This window comes from Trachypithecus francoisi, unplaced genomic scaffold (genome assembly GCF_009764315.1).
Source record: "Trachypithecus francoisi isolate TF-2019V2 unplaced genomic scaffold, Tfra_2.0 Contig00090, whole genome shotgun sequence".
In the NCBI taxonomy this organism is placed as follows: domain Eukaryota; kingdom Metazoa; phylum Chordata; class Mammalia; order Primates; family Cercopithecidae; genus Trachypithecus; species Trachypithecus francoisi.
In genome coordinates, this window is record NW_022680471.1 from 757,215 (window position 1) to 774,465 (window position 17,251).

The window sequence follows — 17,251 nt, forward strand, 5'->3', positions numbered from 1 at the left end:
CATTCCCAGCCAAGACACCCACTGTTCAGTGGAGCAGGACTCTGGGACAGGTGGAGAGCATCTGCTGGTAAAACACACCCCACCCCGGTACCAAGTACCCTAATAGCAAAGACACACAGGCAAAGAGGGGAGGAAAGTGGGGCCGGGTTTTCCAGACTCGCCAATCATGAACTGTTCGACTCCCAGCCCCACCAGCAGACATTCAGCATCATTGTGTGTGTGTTTGCTGGGCACAGACACCTGCAAGTGGCCAGCATCACCCAACCACATGCAGCAGTCCTGGGACCACAGTAACATTCCACAGCAAGTAAACTAATTAGGGTTGCCTGGAGGCAAAGTCTCAGCCACAACAAGGAAAAGGAATGCTTGTGAGACTCCTGTGAGGAAAATACCCAGGGAGGGTATAAAACCTCAGCAGCCAGGGCACGCAAACACACACACCTCACGCCAGCACTCACACCACCCATCCCAGCACCCACCATGGCTGACACCTGCTGCACCAGGACATATGTGATTGCTGCATCCACCATGTCTGTGTGCTCCAGTGACGTGGCCTGTGTCAGCCGAGTCTCCTCCCCCAGCACCTGTACCAGCTCCTCCTGGCAGGTGGACAATTGCCAGGAGAGCTGCTGCGAGCCCCCCTGCTGTGCCTCCAACTGCTATACCCCTAGCTGCTGTGCCCCACCCCCCTGTCTGGCCCTGGTCTGTGCCCCAGTGAGCTGTGAGCTCAGCCCCTGCCAATCAGGCTGCACAAGCTCCTGCACACCCTCATGCTGCCAGCAGTCTAGCTGCCAGCCGGCTTGCTGTACCACCTCCTGCTGCAGACCCTCCTCCTGCGTGTCCCTTCTCTACCGCCCCGTGTGCAGGTCCACCTGCTGCGTGCCCATCTCCTCCTGCTGTGCCCCTGCCTCCTCCTGCCAGCCCAGCTGCTGCCGCCCAGCCTCCTGCGTGTCCCTCCTCTGCCACCCTTCATGCTCCTGCCCGGCCTGCTGAGCCCTCTTCTCAGGCCAGGAGTCTAGCTGCTGATGGGCACATCCACTAGGGCCAGCCGGCTCAGGTCCTGACCTGGGTTAGGTGGCTGCCCCTACCTGACACGGGGTCCCCGTGTCTCCCCTGTGCTGAGGTGACCTCCCCCTCCTTACTCCCAGGAGCCTCCATCGTCACTGTTCCCCAGCTCCTGCCTCCCAGCAGGTACCCACCTGCCTGCTGGGTCCCCTGTCCTCCCTCCCAGCTTCTCTGCCCTGGGTCACTTGGCCTTGACTTGAACCTGTCAGCACCTCCTCCTGCTCCCCAATAAACTCCCCTTGGTCACCTGATTCTCTTTTCCTGTTATGCTCCTGGGGGGGACACACGGTTTTGAGCTGACCTTGGTCTCCTCCAGCCATGACTGTTTCTAGGAATGAGCAACTTAACCTAGAAGTCACTGGGAACAGTGGCCTGACTCCTCCAGGGAGGTCACCAGGTGGGACTCACGGCCACTCCCAGGAAGGCTCAGTCCCGGCTCAGTCTCCATGCCCGGGTCTTCCTGAGCCTGGTCATTCGCTGCCGTGTCCTGGGCTGTGGGGCTCTCCAGGTCCCAGGACCGTCCCACCCACTGTCCCACCTGGGAGAGCTCACCCTGCAGGGTCACCTGCCGGGAAGCTGGTGTGGGGTCCGGGCACCGTAGCCTCCGGACCTGGTCACTGCCCCTGTGTGCCACCCACTGGAGGGTTCTGCCCATTTAGCAGCAACGCAAGGGGAGAGTGAGGGGTGCTGCACCTGCACAGGAGACAAGGGGCTCGATGGGGACAAAAGCATCATGGAGTGGGTGGAGGGACATGCAGCATTCCCCAAGGATCTTGATGGAGACAAAAGCATCATGGAGTGGGTGGAGGGATGGGATGGGGGTGGAATGCTTGCTGCTGACTGGGATGTTCCCCAAGGCCCGTCGCCCCCTGCCCGTGAAATGCACGTCCTGCATGTCGTTTAGGTGTGTGACTTGTGATTTTCAAGGCTTGTCCCTAATCTCTCCCAGGGCAGACCTGGCCAGGTTCTTCAAGGCCCTGTGGCTCTGCTCCCCCGACCTGGGTCAGGGGTCCACACGGCTCCAGCTCAGGCCTCTCCTCCTCCCACCCTGCCCAGACGCATAGGGACGGCCCCTGCTCTGCTGGGCTTGCCCATCCCGCTGTAGGTCCCTCACCTGGTGACCCCATGAGCTCCCTCTCTAGTGTCTGTTGGGGTGCTTGGTGTCTGTCTCTGGGGACCTCAGCTCCCCCATCTTGCTCTGTGCACAGCACCAAGTCCCCAGCTCGCTGCTTTGACTGATTCATGATCCGTGCGGCCAGCATCACTGCCCCCTCCACACGCATTCAAGCCCAGCGCACAGTCTGAGCTGGGGATGGCTGTCCGCACGGATGTCAGGCAGCCCTGAGTTGGCCTGCGTTGTACACTTTGCATCACCTCCGTGGGAACAGCACCCAGAGACATGACCAGTAGTCACAGTGGCTGGAGGGAGCCCGGCTCTACAACAGGCACCCTCCCCAGGGGGGCTGTGGGGGTGGGTCCCTCACAGACAGGGAGTCCAAGAAACCTCTGCTATTCGTGAGTGACCAATCCCAGGGCCTGGGCGAGGGTGGAACAGAGCCCCTGGTCTGCCCTCCTCTCCTCCCAGTTCCAGGCTCGGTTCCTGGTAGGGCCATGCGGCAGGGCTCCTGGACGTTCCTGCGAGTCCCTCTCCCCTCTGACCGGGCCTGCCCAGGGATGTTGGGCTGCAGGGACCATCACAGCAGACAGTTGAATGCACGACAGACTTCTCCAATGAGACACGCAGAGCAAGAGTTCAAGAAAACCCCGATGTACTTAACTCCATAAACAGACGGTAACCTCTCTATGCCACAAGACCAAAGCAGAAAACCAGTGAAAAAGGAAGCCACGGTGTGAGAGAAGACACTTGACTGAGGAGATTTCAATGAGACAAAGGCATAAACTCCCAGGAGGAAATAGGCATGGACAGGCTAATCCCACACAGCGGCCCAAACGGCCCTGGAACCTGAGACGTTGGCACCCCTGGGAGGCAGGGTCCTGCCGACAGGAACCCCAGGCACCTCACCCCACCTGTCCTGGAAGAAAAGGCTGGACACACCCGTCGCTTACGGGCCGTGGCAGGCAGGAGCTCCAGCTGGCTGTGGAATTGGGGGATTGGCCCCACTGCTTTGGGAAGAGGCGAGGCCATATCTTAGCACGTGAGAGGCCCCCCTGCACCCTGCCATCTGCAGTGCTGAAAAGTCGCCGGCGCATGTACGAAAGCGGCACTGTTTGTTACCATGAAAAATTAGAAACCACCTAAATATCCATCCACGAGGGAACGGAGGTGAATGGCGCCAGCGCCGCACCACGGGGAGGCCCTGAACGAGGGCCGTGCGCTCACCGGAGCCGCACACACACGGGAGCGCCAGCGCGCAGGCTGCGGGGGAAAGCCCAGGCCGCGCAGGTGCCAAGCGAGGCAGCGCTCTCTGGCCTGGGGACACGCCTTAGCAGCTTGTCTAAATAAGTGGATGGGATCCTTCGTCTTAGCGTATTTTCCAGAGATATACCTGGGGGATTAAAGAAACTTTTATCGTAGAATGAATGACAGCGGGGATCCCACCACCCAGATTAACCAGATGTCATTAATTCCATGATAAAAGGTTTGTTTGTTTTTTAAAACACTTATTCCGGTTTTTGTGGAACCATTTGAAATTCAGTGTGGTACCACATGGCGGTGCTTCCCCTGGGTGCCACTGCAGTGCCTCCTAGGAGTGAAAGCCTTCTCCCGCCTGCCTGCCAGGAGTGCAGCTGAGGACGGCCAACTTCTATATATATATAGTTATCAAAAGAAGCAGAGCGTCATGCAACAGTCATATCCACATTTCCCAAAAAGCCCCCCAAAATGGAATCAGAGTGGTCTGTGCACTGCCCTGGTAACCCTGATGTTCTCGTCTCATTTAACCCAGGAGCGTCCTCCCAGGACCAGGTCCTGAGCGTTCTGGACGCTGCTGTGAGGTCTTCATCAAGGAAAACACTCCCATGAGACAGCTGCTTCAGGCGGGGCCACCAGGGATGCCAAAGCCACTGTCAGGAGGTGCTTGAGCAACGGGGGGTCCCTGCAGAGCCACATCCCGCAGCGGCGGCCACACGGAGACCCCCCTATCTCCACAGAGATAGGCCGGCAGCGCCTGGGCAAAGTGCAGTGTGTCAGCCGGCGCCTCCCGACGGGGCTTCCTATGGGTCAGTGCATGCACGTTTAGGCTCTCCAGCCCAAGGCCGCATCTGTTTGATGCAGGCAAACGCAGCTGCCCCAGATCCCTGCCAGGGTCACCTCTGCTCCAACGACGCAACAGCAGGGAACAAACCCCAGGGGAGGTGGATGCTCTCACGGTGCCCTTTTGTCTCTAAAGTGGGGAGAGATCTTACAATTCTTTTTCTCTGCCAGGACATTGCCTTGGGGGTGGGCATCTCCCTTCTCCACCCCACACCACCCTCTACACAACCACAGACACGAGGCTGAGACACTGGCCCAAATGTCACAGGCATGCAGCCACGGGGCTCTTACCTTTCAGAGCCCGTCAACCCCAGACCCGGGGTCCCCAGCCCCTCACCAGGCTGCCTGGCCCTGCCTCCTTCTCCTCCCTGCCAGGTGCCTTTCAGAGCTTCACAGCCACCTCCTCCACCTCCCACAACTCCTCCAGTCCCTGTTCTCAGATCAGTGGGGCAAGCCTGGCTTTGTGTACCTGGAAACAAGACCCTGGTCAGCACCCGCTCCTAAAGTTCCGCTCAGCAGTGAGAACGAGACACCATGGCAATGCAGCTGTGCACCAGATGCCTGGCTCAGCGCAGGCAGCGCACAGAGTCTGCGGTATGACCACACCAAGCAGCCCTAAGGCAGCAGGTGTCCGCCCAAGCCTCAGCCTCTGCTCCAGCCATACCTGCCCACTCAGGTGTATTTTTTGTCTGACTTTTGCTCCTGGGGCCAAACAGCCCAGCCAATTCAACACAGCCCCAAGGCTGTACTAAAAGTTCCTAGGAGGAACACGTGCCACAGCCTAGACATCCACCAGGAAAAGCAACCAGGAAAGGAAGGTGCAGTGGGGAGCCCTGCCAGAAAACACACATGGGGAGGGTCTCTAAAACCCCAAGAGCCCCAAGCACCTCACTCACTCACCCACTCACTCACTCATTCCTCCCCCAGCTCACCTCTTCTCCACCCCCAGCATGGCCACGTCCACCACGTTCATTGCTCTAGCACTTGCACTGACTCCTGGCAGGTGGCAGGCCCCAGCTGTGCTGGGAGGTGAGACATGGGGGGAGACTTGGGCTCCAGCTATCCCAATGCTCAGGGAGTTCCACTCATGGACAGCTTGGGCATCCTGGCCTTCTGTGCATGTTCACAGACACTCAGGGACACCCTCTGCTCCAGCCCCAGGCTTGCCGCTGGGATGCAGAACAGAGAACAGAGACACAGCCTCTGGAATTCCCTGTGCTGGGCTGGGTGGGTGGAGGGCCGGTGGGAACAGGAAGGCCCCAATGGCAGAGGAAGTCCGGGACAGCGTGAGGACACATGCAGACCAGAGGGCGAGAGAAACACACGGACACACAGGTCCAGATGTAGCCAGATGTGGTTTCAAACAGGATAGAGCCAATCTGAGAACAGACTCCTAGAAATGAAACTGCAGGCAAGGGACGCTGGCGAGGTGTGGCTGTCACCAGGTTGCCCGCAAGAGGCCCCGAGTCTTTACTTCTTAACAGCTATACGATCACAATGTCAGGGGCACACATTATTCTTTCTTTGTCTATTTAATAAAGAAAAATATCTTACGGTTTTCTTCAGCTAGGTGCGCAGTGTTCCAAAGTGCGGACACGCTGCACTTGATGGCTGCAATGCCAGGTGGATGGCCCTGAATGTCTCTCTAGTTGTTAATTATTACAAATGACACTTCTGTGGGTGTTTCCACCATAGGCCTTTCCACACTCAGGTACGTGTTTGCCTAAATTCCTAAAAGTGGCACTTCTAAGCTGGAGTGTTAGCAGATTTTGAATTCATAAAGATACTTAGAAATGCCCTCAAAAAGAGAGTCCAAACTGCCTGCTAAGACCGATGACAGAGGGAATGGTGCAGTGGGTCACTGTAAGGGCCTGTCCCTCCACGGAACATCAGAAACTGGCAAAACAAACAGATCTGGTTGGACTTTGTGTCCCCACCCAAACCTCATCTTGAACTGTCATCCCCAGGTGTTGATGGAGAAACCTGGTGATTGGATCATGGAGATGGCTTCCCCCATGCTGTTCTCGGGATAGTGAGTGAGTTCTCACCAGATCTGATAGTTTTTTTGTTTTTTGGGTGTTTTTTGTTTTTGTTTTGAGACGAGTCTCGCTCTGTCACCCAGGCTGGAGTGCAGTGGTGCGATCTCAGCTCACTGCAAGCTCTGCCTCCCAGGTTCATGCCATTCTCCTGCCTTGGCCTCTCCAGTAACTGAGACTACAGGCACCCAACACCACGCCCGGCTAATTTTTTGTATTTTTTAGTAGAGACGGTTTCACCATGTTAACCAGGATGGTCTCGGTCTCCTGACCTCATGATCCACCAGATCTGACAGTTTTATAAAGCAGTTTTTCCTGGTCTCACTTTCTTCTCTCTCCTGCCACCATGTGAAGAAGGTCCTTGCTTCCCCATTGCCTTCCGCCATGACTGTAAGTTTCCTGAGGCCTCCCCAGCCATGCGGGACTGTGAGTCAATCAAAGCTCTTTCTTTTATTAATTACTCAATCTTGGATAGTATCTTTATAGCAGTGTGAAAAAGGACTAATACACAAACAAAAACAGACAAACACTACCTGGTAAAATCAGCTTTTTCTGAACTCTGGAAAACAGTCGAAGGTTTGCAGCATGCAAGGGAACACATAATCAAGTAAAAGCAACAGAGCCCAATAGGAGAGCCTTGTGGATTTTAACTTCCCCTTGCCCCATCCCCCATCCCCAGCTGGGTGACAGTCAGGAAGACAGCAGCCAGAGTTCCTGGTGTGGGGTGCTGCTGCCAGGGAAGCAGAGGGGACCTTGTTTGCAAGGCAGTGCAGTTGTCTGTTTCGACCTGTCTGGCGGCTCCCTGAAGGACTAACACACACGGCTTGCCTTTTTTCACCAACTCAGACTTTCTCAAGGCAGAGGAACAGCTACATGCAGGGTGTGTGTTACAACGTTTAAAGGTAAATGAACAAGTCACTGACACCTAAGTCAAAAATGATCAGTTGGGAAAACATTGAAAACTCCCAAAACGCCTGGGAGGAAAAGCTGGGAGATGACATGCTTTGAGGAATAAGGGAGTTAGGAGATTCCACATATTTTTAAGAGTCCAGAAAGCCCCCATGCATGTCTATGATGGGGTAATGGCTCAGAAAAGAGCTAAGAAGCTCTCAATGCTCACCTCTGGCTGAACTTCAGGCACTGAGCAAGCAGGAAGTGAAGGTGCAAGCAGGAAATGAAGGGGAAGGCAGAGTTGCAAACTCCCCAGCTGAGCGCTGAGGGTGTGGACCAACACACAGAGCCCAGCTACAAACCCTAAAGAAAAATATTTTTTGTTTCCAGGGGTTTAAGGAACTCTCTGTCAAATTACTATCTCATCACTAAGCTAACAGAACAGTGAGCACACATGATGAAGAAACTATTTTTAAAACTGACAGAAACAAACAAAAACAACCACAATCCACAACAATCAGCAACAGCAAACTGCTCAGAGGGAGGAGAACCTGATACCCAGAAATATCCCACTGTAATAGTCACTGTCCAGTTTTCACCAGAGGCATGTGCCATGCAAAAGCAGCAAGAAATATGAGCTACTCAAGAGGAGGAAAAGCAATCAATGGAAAATCTTCCTGAGGAAGCCCAGAATTGGACTTACTAGACAAAGCCTTTCAATCAACTCTCTTAAACATGTTCAAAATACTAAACAAAATCACAGACAATGAATTAAGATAAACCAGGAGAATAATGCCTCACCAAATAGAGAATATCAATAAAGAGATAGGAGGAATTTGAAAAAGAAATTAAATAGAAATTCTGGAATTGGAAAGTACAATCACTGAAATAAATAACTCATGATGTGGTTTCAACAGCAGATTTTAGCATCTATAAGAATTAGTGAACATGAAGACAGATCCATTAAAGTATTCTAGTCTGAGGAGTAGATGAGAAAATCAGGAGCAGATGAGAGAATGAAGGAAAAAACAAATCTGAAAAGACCTGTGGGACACCATCAAGCATACCAACACACTTAGCAGGATTTCCAGTTGGAGGGGAGACAGTGGGAGCAGAAAAAATAGTTGAAGTAATAATGGCCCAAACTTCCAAAATTGAGGAAACACATCAATCTAACTGAAAGAGATCCACATAGAAACACAGTATAATCAAACTCTCAGAAGTTAAAACAAAGAGAGAATCTAGAAAGCAGTGGGACAGAAGACTAACAGCAGATTTCTCATCAGAAACCATGGAGGCCAGAAGGCAGTGGGATGACATATTTAACATGCTGGGTTTGGGCACAGGGATAGGGAGCACCCAATAACCAAAAGACAACTGCATCTGGCAAAGCGATCCTTCAAAAGTGAAGAAGTAACACATTTTGAGGTAAATAAAACCTGAGAGAGCTCATTTCTTTTTTTTTTTTTTTTTTTTTTTTTTGAGACAGAGTCTCGCTCTATCGCCCAGGCTGGAGTGCAGTGGCCGATCTCAGCTCACTGCAAGCTCCGCCTCCTGGGTTCACGCCGTTCTCCTGCCTCAGCCTCCGAGTAGCTGGGACTACAGGTGCCCGCCACCTCGCCCGGCTAGTTTTTTGTATTTTTTAGTAGAGATGGGGTTTCACCGTGTTAGCCAGGATGGTCTCGATCTCCTGACCTCGTGATCCGCCCGTCTCGGCCTCCCAAAGTGCTGGGATTACAGGCTTGAGCCACCGCGCCCGGCCGAGAGAGCTCATTTCTGAAAGCTGTGCCTTACAAGAAATGCTAATTCAGGCTGAAATAAAAGAGCAGTAGATAGTAACCTGAAGCAATACGAATGAAGAAAGATCAACAGCAAAGGTAGCCATGTTGGTAGTTTGTGTGTTTATAGGAGTTTCTCCATTACATCTTGGTTATCTAATTTGTTGGGTACAAATATTCATAGTATTCCTTTATAATTATTTTTATTAATGTAAAGTCAGTAGTGATGTTACCATTTTCATTTACGATTTTAGTTATTTGAATCTGTCTTCCTTTAATCAGTCTAGATAGAAGTTTGTTAAATCTGTTGCTCTTCTCAAAGAACCAACTTTTTTGTTTATTGATTCTCTCTATTGATTTTTAAAATTTCTATTCCATTTATCTGCACTCTGGACTTTATTTTCTACCTTCTGCTAAATTTGGATTCAGTTTGCTCTTTTTCTAATTCCTTAAGGTGTAAAGTTAGATTAATGATTTGAGATGTTTCTATTTTTTTAATGTAAGCATTCATAGCTATCAATTTCCCTCTATGTACTGCTTTCACTGCATCTCATAAGTTTTGGTTTACTGTGATTTCTTTTTCTTTCCTTTCCAAGAGTTTTCTATCTTCTCTTTGAATTCTCCTTTGACCAATTGGTTGTTTGAAAGTGTGCTGTTTAGTTTACACATATTTGTGAATTCCAGCTTTTCTTTTGTTACTGATTTCTAGTTTCTTTCCATTGTAATCAGAGAGGATACTCTGTATGATTTAAGTCAATTTAGATTATTGAGGCTAGTTTTGTGGCCTACGGTATAGTCTAATCTGAAGAATGTCCCATGTGAACTTGAGGAGAGTGAGTTTTCTGCTGTGGTTGGGTTGTGTGCTTTTGCATATCTCTGTTAGACCTAATAGATTTATGTCATTTTTCAAGTTCTCTATTTCCTTATTGGACAAAAATTTAGTTCTGTTATTTGATACTTTTTTAATTAGAGGAATGGCTTATTGAAATCTCAAACTCTTATTGTAGAACTGGAACTGTCTGTTTCTTTCTTCAAGTCTGTCCATTTTTGTTTCATATACATCGGTGATCTGATGTTAAATGTGTATATATTTATAATTGGTATATCTTATTGATGGATGGACTTTAATCACTACATAATGTCCTGTGGGCCCAGCCCCTGCTGATCAGTCTGCTCCAGCTTCTATATGACAGTGGCTTCCTCATCAGGCTCCTTTCCTGGCCTATGACTTGCCCCTCCTCAGTAGGGCCATCATGTCCCCAGGTCACCATGTGGCCCCCAGGGCAGCACATAACATTCCTCAGTTGCTCTCACTAGAGGCCAATACTTCAGGCCTTACTTCCTAAGGTCTGGAAAATTATGGCGGCCTAATAAAACAAGCTGACAAATTTAAGACTGGTATTATTTCTCTCCTAGGTGTTTGAGAACATTCAGCAGTGAAAGTAGTTGGGTCTGTAGTTGGCTCTGTAGGAAAGCTTTTCATTTTAGATTCAAGTTATTTAATCAATATAGGATATTTGTATTTTTTTTTTCTCCTGTTGTGTGGATTTGGTGTCTTGACAAATAGACAGTTGTGTCTCCAACAACTCAATCAATACAGAGACTCCTCTCATCATCCCATAAATTTCCCTCATGGCCCTTTGTAGTCATTTCATATCCCCATCCTAGCCCCTGGCAGCCACAGATTTTTTTTGGTCCCTTTACTATTACCTTTTCCAAAATGTTATATGCATGGAACCCCATGGTGCTTAGTATTTTGCCATATAATAATTGACTTAAATAGACCCTTCACTAAAGAGCAGATACAGATGGCAAATAAATACATGAAAACACGCTCCACATCATGAGTCATCAGGACAATGCAAACTTAAACCCCAGTGACACTCTCTATACAGCTGTGTTGACTAAAGTAACAACACATCTGCTGTGCAGGACTGGCAAGAATGTGGGGCTTTGCTGATATGCTTGAGCTTAAACCTCCCATATCATTTTGGATTTTGCTTATGCAAGGAATCTACTCCCTTTTATCTCCTTGCTTTACTGTTTGTGGATCTAGTGTTTTGAGATTGTTATTCCCCCATGTTCTGTTCACCGTATTAGTTCCTAGGGTTGCCACAGCAAACACCACCAAAAAAGTGACTTATAAGGGTGGAAATGTATTATCTCGCAGTTCTGAGGGCCAGGCACCCTGAAATGAAGGTATCCACAGAGCCATGCTTTCTCTGAACTCCAAGGGAGAATCTGTCCTTGCCCCTTCTAGTTTCTGGTGCTCCCAGCAAACTTTGGCGTCCCTTGGCTTATAGCTGCCTCATGCCAATCTTTGCCTTGGTTGTCATATGCCTTCTTCCCTTTGTGTGTGTGTTTGAACTTCCTTCTCCTTTCTCTTATAAAGCCACTAGTCATTGGATGTAAGGTTCACTATAACCTGGTATGACCTCATTTTAACTACATCTGCAAAGACCCTATTTCTATGTAAGGTCACATTGTGAGTGATATGGTTTGGTTCTATGGCCCTGCCAAATCTCATTGTGAAATGTGATCTCCACTGTTGGAGGTGGGGCCTGGGGGGAGCCATCTGGGCTATGGAAGTGGATCCCTCATAACTTACTGCTGTCCTTGAGATAGTGAAGGAGCTCTGGCAAGATCTGGTTGTTTAAGTGTGTAGCACCTCCCATCCTCCACTCTCTTTCTCTTGCTGCTGCTTTTGCCATGTGACATGCCCACTCCCCCTTCACCTTCCACCGTGAGTAAAGCTCCCTGAGGCCTCCATAGAAGCTGAGCAGATGCCAGCACCATGCTTCCTGTGCAACCTGCAGAACCATGAGCCAACTAAACTTTTCTCTTTATAAATGACCCAGTCTCAAATATTTCTTTATAGCAATGCAAGACCAGCCTCACACAGCAAGGTTCTGGGTGGATATGACTTTTGGGGAGGCAAGATTCAACCCACTACACTCATCTCCTTCCTCCTGAGTTGTATATTCTTTGATTACTCTAGTGGAGATTACAACATGAATCTATGACTTTTTAAAGTCTAATGTAAATTAGATCTTACATTATTTCCCAGAGAGTATAGTGTACTAAGATCACTTTAACTTCATGTAGCCCCCTCCTGAATTTTGTGATCTTCTTGCCATGTATTTTATTTCTATAAATATTTTACAACTTCTAAGACATCTTATACAGTAAATTTTCATTTAGATTTCCCCACATGTGTCCTCCTTTTGTTACACTTCATTTCCTTTTTGACTTCTTGCTTCCATCTGCGATCATTTTCATTCTGCCTAATTATCTTTTTATTTTCCTTAGTGAGATCCTGCTGGTGACACATCCTGTCAGCATCCAGAGAACGTCATTTTCCTGTCCTCATTTTTGAGGATCTTCTTCCCAGGTGTAGAATTCTAGTTGGGTGCTTTTCTCTCAGACAGTAAATATATCATTCCATCATCCTCTGGCTTCCATCATTTCTACTAAGAAGTCATCTGTAAATGTTATTGTTGCTTCTTTAAAGGTAGTATTTTTTTTCCCCTCTGGCTGTTTTTAAATTTTTCTCTGTCTTTGGATTTCTGCCCCAATATGCACAAGTATAGTTTCCTTTGTATTCACCTTGCTAAAGATTCTTAAACGCTTTTTGCACCTATGGGTTAATGTTTTTCATCACTTTAAACTTCTTGTCTATTATACCTTCCAATATTTTACTACCCTTATTTTACTCATCTCCTTCTATGATTTCAACCATTTATATTCATAATTATTTACAACATAAGGGCATGCTTATTACTCCACTTTCTTTATTTCCCTCTTTTCTTTCCCATCTCTGTACTCAGGCTTGACATTTCCTCATCTCCCTTTCTTCACTAATCTTCTCTTTAGGTTTGTCTAATATGTTGTCTAGCTAATCTACTTCGTTCTTAATTTCAGCTATTATGTTCATTTCCAGAATTTCTGTTTGATTCCATTTCATAAATCTAGTTTGACACCAAAATTCTCCATTTGTTCTCTGTTTTCCCGAGCAAGCTAATCAGCACTACTGTAAATTCCAGTTTGACACTTCTAATATCTAAAGGCCCCATGTATCTGTTTCTCTTGTTTGTTTTTTCCTCTTGGTCCTTTGGTCAGTTGGTTTGTCTTCTAGTATCCCTAGTAATTTTTGACTGAATTCAGGACTTCATGAAAATTTCCAAGATGATTTGAGCCTCTGTTGATGCTGCTGTCTCCAGAAGAGATCACTTTAGTTTCTGGGAGGCAGTTAGGCTATGGACAAATTATATGAGTTGAATATGAGCTGATTTAAAGGTGGGCTTCATTCTTCTTTCTGGTTTTTCCTTCATCCTAGGGAGTAATCTTTCACTTATATTCACTGTTTCCAACTGAAAGTCTGTTTTTGTTGTTGTTGTTTTACCAGAATCCCTCCCCCTTGTCAGGTCCTGAACTCTGTGTTTTTGTCTTCCAGTTGCATGAGACCCACTCAAAGCTGTGCTCAGCCTCAGCCTCACAGCTGTGGTCTGTGAATCAGTAAATGCCTCAATAAGAAAATCCACAAGAAATATTGGGCTCACTTCGGTGCACTTTCCCTCTAATGGTGATTCACTCACTCAAGTCTCAGCTGTCTTGGTGCCTCCTGGTGCCCTCAAATACAGATTTTGTTTGTTAAACCAGGTTTCCTAATTTTTCTCAGCTAGATGGCCAGTCTGATGTAAGCCAATTCCCCACACACGAAAACAGAACTTGACAGAGAGTTTTATACAGTGTAAGAAAAACGTGGCACAGTGGAATCATTCTCAGAGCTCAGAATTACTCTTCAATAGTTTCTCCAAAAACATTTATTATTTCAGCCCATTTTTTTGAAGGATCTTCCCTATTCCAGGCATTATTTTAGGCCCTCAGAGATTGAGTGGTGAACAAGATAAACACACTTCCTGCCCACATGAAACTTATCTTTGAATAATGGGAGCTGAGGACAGCAAAGAAAATGAACAAGAAAAGTTAGGAGACTTGGCACAGAAATACTGATGATGGGCCAGGCATGGTGGCTCACGCCTGTAGTTTCAGCAATTTGGGAGGCCGAGGCAGGAGGATCACTTAGGCCCAGGAGTTCAAGACCAGTTGGGCAACATAGCAAGACCCTGGTCTCTACAAAAAAGAAATCTGTTTTTACAAAAAGAAATGTTGATAATGGGACTTGAACTATCGATGATTGAAGCGCATCATAAAGCTATTATAGCCTTTAAGAGCAGAACCAAATCCACAGCCCCAAATGGACCAGTTCAAACTTTTCTTTCCCATCTGAAACCCAGTCCTATCCCCAGCTTTCCCACATGCACATCTGAGGGGGCCTCGGGGAAGGCCGTGGGGAGGGGCATGGCCTCTCTTCCTTGCTCCCCTTCTCCCTGTTTCGGGCTCTAACTCCTCCAGTGATGGGGACGGGGAAAGGAATGTTCAGGGCCACCACTGTGGTGCTCACTGGCCACTGCTGCACCTTCTCTCCGGCTGCTCCAGTGATCCTGTGCTTCTACCAGCTGCTTCTGCCTCTTCAGTGAGGACCCACTTCAAAGAGGAGATGCCCCCAGGGACAAGAGTTGGAGGACTCTCTCCCTGGGACACCACACTTTGCGTAAGGCTGAAGGGCCACCCCTGCTTCTTACAACCTGGGCAGCACTGGTGGGGTGTGGCAGCTGGCCATAGCTGGTCAACTTCTGTCTTATTTTAGAAAGAAGCCCTGTGGGGACAGGTCTGACCCAGAAGGTTAGCATTATTTTTAGAATGAGAGGTCGTTTCCTGCTTTGCCAGATTCAGAGCAACAAAGACATTCTACTCAACATCATGTAATATGTCTTATTTTACAATGGACTATGCATATGTGTACTTGAATTTTTAAATAAAAATGTGAAACCACAATCAATATTATAATTAGCTGGTGGGTAGCAGTGTTCCTGGAAAGTGATCAGGGCCATTTAAGAAAGCGAGAAGCTCGGGACTTCATTATGTCCTGTGGTGACAATAATTCATCATCACATATTGTGCTGCCGTGAGAGTTGCCTGTGGCTGACCTGGGGATGTGCGATGGGGCCTGTGGGCAGGGCTGGTGAGAAAAAGATGCTTGCAGTGCCGGGCACACAGAGGAGATGGCTCCAGCAGTGGTGAGGGCTGGCGGTCACCTGCTACCTAGCACAGCCACTTCACAGGTTCAGAACCCAAAACCACAGCCCAGGATGCTGTCATTGTGTCTGAACAAGGAGCAGGCTGAGCCCACGATCCTGGCCCTGGAACAGTCCTGCTGCCTCCCAAGCAAAGGACAAGGTGGGCAACGAACAGAGGGCAGGAGGCACAGAGGCCACGGGGATTAGAAATTGGCGAGTCCTGTGTCGTGCAGCAGGGGAAGGACCATGCTAGAGGAGGAGTTTGCACCAGAGGAAACAATTCCTAAGGGCTGGCTTCCTGCAGAGGGAGCCCGTGTCCTTAGGCTGCTGGGTGGTGCCCCACCACCTCCCAGCAGGTGCTGGATGATGCCCCAGCAACCAAGGATGGCCCCAGGCACATCACACCCACATCCCACCCGCTGGATGCCCATAGCCCTCCTTGCCTCCAGAAGCCAGCTGGGATCAGTCCCACCCCTACTCCCGCCCCTGAGGTTCCACATGTGACAGGCTATAGCCCAGGTGTGAAAGGAGATTTGGGAGCTGGGCAATACCACCAGCAAACAAACACCCCTAATCATAACAGATGCTGCCTCTCAGGTACAAGGAAGGGGAGGCTGTGGGCCCTGGAACAACAAGGCCAGGAGGGGTATAAAAGCCGGAGAGCCCCAAGAACCTCACACACTCCCACACTCACACCTCCCCCAGCTCACCTCCTCCCCACCCCAGCATGGCCGCGTCCACCATGTCCCTCTGCTCCAGTGCCTGCACCGACTCCTGGCAGGTGGACGACTGCCCAGAGAGCTGCTGCGAGCCCCCCTGCTGCGCCCCCAGCTGCTATGCCCCGGCTCCCTGCCTGACCCTGGTCTGCACCCCAGTGAGCTGTGTGTCCAGCCCCTGCTGCCAGGCAGCCTGTGAGCCCAATCCCTGCCAATCAGGCTGCACCAGCTCCTGCACAACCTCGTGCTGCCAGCAGACTAGCTGCCAGCCGGATTGCTGCACCTCCTCCCCGTGTCAGCAGGCCTGCTGCTTGCCCGTCTGCTGCAAGCCCATGTGCTGTAAACCAGTGTGTTGTGTGCCTTCTTCATGTTGCCAGCAGTCTAGCTGCCAGCCGATTTGCTGCACCTCCTCCTCCTGCCAGCAATCCTGCTGTGTGCCCATCTGCTGCAAGTCTGTCTGCTGCAAACCCATCTGCGGTGTGCCTGTCTGCTCTGGCACTACCTCTCCATGCTGCCAGCAGTCTAGCTGCCAGCCGGCTTGCTGCACCACCTCCTGCTGCAGACCTTCCTCCTCCGTGTCCCTCCTCTGCCGCCCTGTGTGTAGGCCCATCTGCTGTGTGCCTGTGCCCTCCTGCTGTGCCCCCACCTCCTCCTGCCAGCCCAGCTGTTGCCGTCGAGCCTCCTGTGTGTCCCTCCTCTGCCGCCCCACGTGCTCCCGCCCGGCCTGCTGAAGCCTCTTCTCAGGCCAGAAGTCCAGCTGCTGATGGCCATGTCCCCTAGGGCCAGCCAGGCTCAGGCCTCACCTCTCTTCCAGTCCTTGGAAGCCCCTGACCTCCCACCCTATCCAGCCTCAGCACAGCTCAACATAGAGAAGGAGCATCCCCACCCACAGCCACCCAGCCCAGGGGTGGGGTCTGAGATGCTCACTGGCTCCTCCCTGACCCCCCCATGGGCGGGCGAGCCCTGACTGCTCCTCATGGCGCCTCCTGGCTGCAGACCACGACCCTCTGCTGGTCGGGTACGGGCCCTCCTGACCCGAGTCTCGCACCCAGGAGTGTCACCCTCTGCCTCTGAGCACCAATAAAGCCTCTGCAGCTCCAGCTGACTCTGTGCTGACTCTCCACACCCAGGGCGGGATGGGGCAGAGTGGGGCCTGGCCTGGCTCTGGGGAGCTGGGCCCCATGAATCTCTTTACATCTCCAGCTGGGGGACTGTGGGCGACTCTTGTGTGACACCTGGAAGCTCTTGTCCACCTTGTGGTATGTTCTGCTGTCCGGCTCCCCTCCCAGGTCCTGTGGGGCCCAAAAGCTTTGCTCACTGAGTCCCACAGACACCACATGGCTCGGGCCAACGCCCCACTCACCGTGGGTAGAAGCAGCTCCTTCCCACGGCAAGGGTTGGGGCTGTCCCA

General features: G+C 50.3%; 1 protein-coding gene across 1 annotated transcript; it reads left to right on the forward strand.

The window, feature by feature from the left end:
• Positions 1-430: 430 nt before the first annotated feature.
• LOC117095922 (keratin-associated protein 10-12-like) lies at positions 431-16,940 on the forward strand. The gene is made up of 3 exons (XM_033232775.1): positions 431-948; positions 9,079-9,083; positions 15,884-16,940. The coding sequence occupies exons 1-3, from the start codon at positions 481-483 to the stop codon at positions 16,569-16,571; spliced, it is 1,161 nt and encodes a 386-aa protein (XP_033088666.1). The 5' UTR covers positions 431-480; the 3' UTR covers positions 16,572-16,940.
• Positions 16,941-17,251: the final 311 nt, after the last annotated feature.